This window comes from Notamacropus eugenii, chromosome 4, assembly GCF_028372415.1.
Source record: "Notamacropus eugenii isolate mMacEug1 chromosome 4, mMacEug1.pri_v2, whole genome shotgun sequence".
Classification (NCBI taxonomy): Eukaryota; Metazoa; Chordata; class Mammalia; order Diprotodontia; family Macropodidae; genus Notamacropus; species Notamacropus eugenii.
Window position 1 is genome coordinate 2,075,475 of NC_092875.1, and position 6,000 is coordinate 2,081,474.

The window sequence follows — 6,000 nt, forward strand, 5'->3', positions numbered from 1 at the left end:
AACTTAGCTCTCCTCAGCAATACAACACTCTAAGACAACTGCAAAAGGCTTAGGAAAGAAAATGCTACTCATACTCTGAGAAAGAACTGGTGGGCCCTGAATGCAGATGGAAGGATACTTTTGCTTACTTAATTTCCTGTGGGGTTTTCTGTCTGTGTTTCCTTCTACAGCATGACTGATGGACTGACCTGGAAACATGTTTCACATGACTGAACATGTATAACCTGTACTGAATTGCCAATATCATTAGTGAACATGGCCTCAAAAATGTCAAACCAAATCCTATCACAATGAGGATCAAGACAGATGACATCCTTGGAACAGCTGTGTCCATCCCCTACTACTCAGGCATGTTGCCCTTTGAGAGGACACAAAAGCGGCACCGTACCCACCTGGCTGCAGCCTGTGCTGCCTTATTCAGCCTGTCACTAGCAAAGAACATGAGACTTCTTACAACAGGATCAAATGAGAGAAAATGTGTAAGCTGAATGAGGTGGCACATAGTAGGTCCATGTAACCAGCTCCAACTCCCTTTTCCAGTCTTTCTACACCTCACTCTCCTCCTCTACCTCTTCTCTGACCCACAGACACAAGCCTTCTGGTTGTCTCTTGACCAAATTCCCCACCTCCTTTAGCCTTTCCAATGGCTGTCTACCATAACTGGAAAGTTCTCTATACTGACCTTGGCCTCTGGGCTTCCTTCATGTCTCAGATAAAATTTCACTTTCTACAACAATTATTTTCCTCTTCCCCAAAACTGTTAAGGCCTTCCCTCTCAGAGTTAACTCCATCTGATACTGTGCAGAGCTAGTTTGGACAAACCTGCTGACATGTGGGGTGGCTAAGTGGCCCTGTGAATGGAGAGCTGGCTCTGGACTCAGGAGGACCTGAGCTCCAATCCTGCCTCAAACACTAGCTGTGGAAATCTGGGAAAGCCAGACTGAACCCTGCTTGTCTCACTTTCCTCCTCTGTCAAATAAATTGGAGAAGGAAATGGCAAACCACTGAAGCTGTCTACCAGGAACAACCCAATGGGTCCAGAAGACTCAAAGAGCCAGATAGGAATAAAAAACAGCTAAATAACAAAAACAAATATTTACTGACTGGACCCAAGATATGGTGAACTGAAGGGACTAAGGGAGACTGGGGACACCTGCCTGAGCTACTGTAAGGAGGAAGAGCTTGAAAACACACAGGGGAGGGCAGAGACATGAGGAGGGGGAGTTCATGCTCCATATGCCAAAGAGAAAGGGAATCAGTTTAAGCCAGAGCAGCAGAGCAGGGCAGTGTTGTTACTACCTCATTCAATTTCATGCCTATCATTCTACAGAAATGCTCCATGAGGACCACGTTGGCAGCTTCGTAGACAATGCTCTACATCTATGGCAATGGCCTCATGGGCTGATATCTAGGCACAGACTGCACTCACCTGGGGAGGGTGGCTTTGGCTCCCAGGGGCCATTCCCTCTGGCTCCAGGCTCCTACCTCTGGCCAGGCCTGGGTCCTCTGCAGACTGAGTTGGGCAGGGAGAAGGATCGCACAGGGGAAGGGGTGTTGCTGTTCTCTTCAGGACAGCAGGCTGACCTACAGGGATTCACAAGGGTGAGGCCCCATAGCAGTTACAAAGGCCCTGGCACCACCCTCAAGGAAGAGAGTCTACCCTACAGAGGAAGGGTCAGGATTGGAAATGGAGATGGTGTGAGTAGGAAGACTCCTTCCCTCCCTCTCTTACTCCTTTTCTCCTGCCTCCCCCCACCCCCATTCTCCCACAGAGATCCAGGAGACAGAGGGGGCTTGGGATCCCAGATGGGATGAGACCAGTCAGAGCCTTAATGGCTCCTCAGTCAGAGCTCTCCCTCCACGTGGCCCTCTACCCTGCCTGCATCCCCCCTCCCCCACTCACAGACACATTATTTAGACTACAGGCTGACTGTTTGATCTAAGAGAGAGGGAAGCTAGGAAGGTTGAGGTGGGGGAGGGGTCTTGAATGATCAGGGGAAGCCTGAGACTGGGAGACAAAATGCAGTCTGGGATTCACCCCCTGGCATGGGGCCTGAGACAGGGTAGCAGGAGGCCTGGGGTACAGGAGCAGGGCTAGTGTCTGGGAGACAAGAACATCTAACATGGAGGGAAGTCAGGGACCCTGGAGGGATAGAAGGGATCCAAGTGGACACTGAGCCTGGGGAAGCAGGATGATTGTGTCCTGAGGTCTCACTAGGAGTTGGGGAGGACTGTTGGAATGCTCTGGTAGAGCTTAGGCTTGGAATCCCCAAAGGGAGACTGGAGACAGGGAGCCACATGCCTGGGATCTGACAGGGAAGCAGTCCCAGAGTCAGGGATGGAGATCAGGGAGGTCAGGGAAGAGCTTTGGTACATGTGTCCTAGCCTGGCTAGGTAGGAAGGAAAGTAGGATTCTTGGATCTTCAAAGGGGGCTGAATCTGGAGACAGGATACAGGGTCTGACATGAAGGCTTGAAATCAGTTCTCCCAGAATCCTATGGGCAAAGTCTGCAATCTGGAATCCAATGGAAAATCTGGGGAAGGTGAGGCAGGAATTTAGGAAGTGATGGGGAGTCTGGGAAAGATGTAGGGGCAGGGAGCTCATGCAGGAGCCAGGCTTAGGAGGAAGGTGTGCTCCTGGCAGACCTGGAGGACACTCACCATGAGGTCAGATGAGGAGAAGGGGATTGAATTGCAGGGGAAGTCAGGAAAGACGGGGAGAGGGGACCAGCACCTCATTCTGGCTCAGTCCTACCTGGGACCCACAAGCACAGAGCTGGGCTCCAGAAGGTAGAGTGATCTCGGTCCCATGGAAGAAAAGGAAAGAGACTTGAGGTGCAGGGAAAGCAGAGCATTCTGGGCTCAAATAGTTCTTGCTCCTGGCCAGCCCACCCTGGGAGGGTCTTCCTGTCCCCAAGAGCCCCACCCCCTCCACTCCCCAAGGCAACCAAGATGGATGGGCCCTTTACTCCAATCACACCCAGGCCTAGTGCTCAGAGATCCTGGCTGCCTCCCATCCCGAAGCCCTGCCCTCCTTCCCATGCAAAGTCTTCTCCAAGGCAATGATCCCTCCTCTGCCCTAAACTCCTCCCAGGCCTCCAAACTCCACCCCTCTGTGATCAAACCGCACCTGGGCCACCCCTTAACCCCCCCCTTCCCTGCGAGAGCTCCTCCTCTCTGATGTCTCCACACCCTCCCCCTCTTCATCCCTCCACACTCACCCCCTCCTCCCCTAAGCAGAAACAGGACTTTTGTAAAATGCAGCACCAGCCTAACTCATTAATAAACCCTATGCTTTGAGGAGCTGGCAGCAAATAGTTCCTGGGAAAACTGGGATGCTGTATACCATTTGTAACTCAAATCCATATTGGATTGGATTGAGTTCTCCTATTGTAATTGTGATCTTTGACCCTCTGCAAAGTGGTCAGATGCTGAGGCAACATAGACTCCTAATTGGGCATTAAGGCATTAGAATTGTAACCACAAGAATAAAAGGTTGCTGGATCAGACAGACTCCATCTTATTGGGGTGTAGAGTGTGTTCAGGGAAGAGAAGTCCCTACTGTGTGGGGGCTGCTGAACCCTTTTCAGGGCTGCTCTCCATATTGGATCCACCTAATCCTCACCTGTGGCTCCCAGAAGCTGTAGCAAGTGCAGGGGTCACATCCCTGTAAACCATTTCCTCACAGCAGAGAAACCAGGAGGAGGAAAACTGAGTGGGGGGGGGGGGGAGGGAGGGTGCCTGCCCCAAGCATGTGAAGACTTCCCCAGTGGAATGGGTGAATGAGAACATTGTGTCCCAGAGGCCAAGAAGGTGGCTTAGACATAGATGATGCCAAGGTGATGCATTACATCTTGATCCATCACCAGTCACCTTGATGCTGTCATGTCACTAGGATGTGACATCTATAGAAGAGTGAGGCTGAAGACTTCATGCAGCCCAGCCTCAACTACACCCAACTTGGAAGGCAGCCAAAAGACATCACCCATACCATCTGACCATTTTTACTTTTCTCAGTGTCCTGTGGTGTCAGCAAGTGACAAAGCACCAGGCCAGGATACACTGGGAGCTGTCATCACAATCCTGCCCAGGTGGCCCAGCACATCAGGTCATCTCTCACTGGCAGCAGCAGTGGGATTTGGAAGCCCCTGGGTGTCTGAGCAACCCTTGAGGACCTCACCTCTCCCTTTCTGGTGTGATGAAGGGGCCTGAAAATGTCCCTAAAATTGTCAGCTTACTCAACCCTGACCTGATGATCATGGCAGGCAGGGATCCCACCCTTCAGTCAAAACACACAAAAACTGTACAAAAATTTCTGCAAAGATGATTCTGCTCACTTATCAGTACATGGAATTTTCATACACTTATGGACAAAACCAAATTCACTAGACCTGAAAGAGGAACAGTTCTTGTTTCAAGAGACTTTAGCAGATATCACAAGCAAATAGCAGCCCTGAGTGAAGCAAAGCTGGCAAAGGAAGGCCAAATTATTGAAGGTGAAGCTGGATACAGGCTTCTCTGGAGTGGCTATGGTGAAGGGGAGCACTGGGAAGCTGATGCAGGTTTTGCAATTAATACTAATATAGTCAGGATACTTGTATGCTCATCTAAAGGAGTGAATGACAGTCTCATGAGAATGTGATTGTCACTTGCCAGAAAACATCACCCAACCATCGTCAGTGCCTATACTCCTACCATGATGAACACTAATGAGGTGCAGGAAAAATTTATGAAGACCTAGAGACTCATCATCAGTGTGCTGAAAGGGGACAAGCTGATGTAATTCTGGGTGATTTAATGCTAGAGTAGGCTCAGAGTGATGGCAGAGACTCCTTGGGAGTAATGCTGGAAACAGTAACAGCCATGTTCACTCACTGTTGAAGACTTGTGCATCTCAGGAACTTTCCATTACCAAAATTTTTTCCTTTTACCTAAACAAAATAAAACTTTGTGGATGTACCCTTACAGGAAACATTGGCATTTAATAGACTATGTAGTTGTAAAGAGAAGTGACAGACAGAATGTGAGAGTGATGAATGCAATGTGTGGTGCAGAGCGCTGGGATGATCACAGACTTATCCTCTCCAAGCTGTATATTTGCTTCCAACAATAGCTGCAGTCCCAGGTCTACATGACTAGCAGAAACTTAATGCTAGAACACTTCTCTGAGGAGGAACGATTCTTTTAAAGTTGCAGGGAAATTTGAGCCAACACACAGCTGGCAACTGTGGAACAGAAAAGGAGGGCATTATGTTCAGAGAAATGGTGGATAAGAGAGCTTTTATTCATCTGGATCAGAACAGGAACAAATATCAAGATTGGTTTGATGAAAATGATGGGGAAATTCAGAAACTGCTACATGAAAATTAAGAACTCCACAGGGTTTACCAGCAGGGTAGTTGATCCATCTCTAAGAAGTCAACATTTGACTCTAATACAGAAAAGTGCAAGTGAAGCTTAGAGAGATCCAAGATTCTTGGCTCAGTCAGAAGGCAGAGGAAACTTAGTTTTACACTTACAGTACAATCTAAAGTGCTTTTATGATGCTCTGAAGGTTATTTAAAGGCAAAGGTTTATGCTGCAGCTTACCTATTCCTTGTCACCTTGATTACTGATAAAGACATGATGGTAAAGGGATGGGCTAAATGTTTCCATAGTGTTCTCAAGAGACTATCACCAATCACAAGTATTCATCTTTCCTGAACACATTTTATACCCATAGAGTGTAAGAATCAGAGAATGATCATCTAGGTAAAACAGAAAAAGGAGGTGGATAATGAAAAGAGGGAGAGACATCCATGTTGGAAAGAGGAAGAGAAAGGGATGGAACTCAAAAACTATTGAACAGGACTAGTTGAAGGGGAAAGGAGAAAGGGAAATGAATATGAGAAACTGAGAAGATAAATGAGAAGGAAGAAATGTAGAATGAGATGAAAGCAGGAGAGAGAAGCACATTTCTGGAGAAACTAGAGTTGAAAGATATGTCGTCTTCTAAATGAT

The 6,000-nt window shown here is 48.1% G+C and overlaps 1 protein-coding gene across 1 annotated transcript in view; it reads right to left on the reverse strand.

Moving 5' to 3' along the window:
* LOC140502780 (uncharacterized) overlaps positions 1 to 2,902 on the reverse strand; it is a 52,064-nt gene extending 49,162 nt beyond the window's left edge. Inside the window, 2 exon segments of the mRNA XM_072606778.1 lie at positions 1,430 to 1,584; positions 2,756 to 2,902. Coding sequence (XP_072462879.1) covers positions 1,430 to 1,584; positions 2,756 to 2,855 — 255 coding nt within the window. The 5' untranslated portion in view covers positions 2,856 to 2,902.
* Positions 2,903 to 6,000: the final 3,098 nt, after the last annotated feature.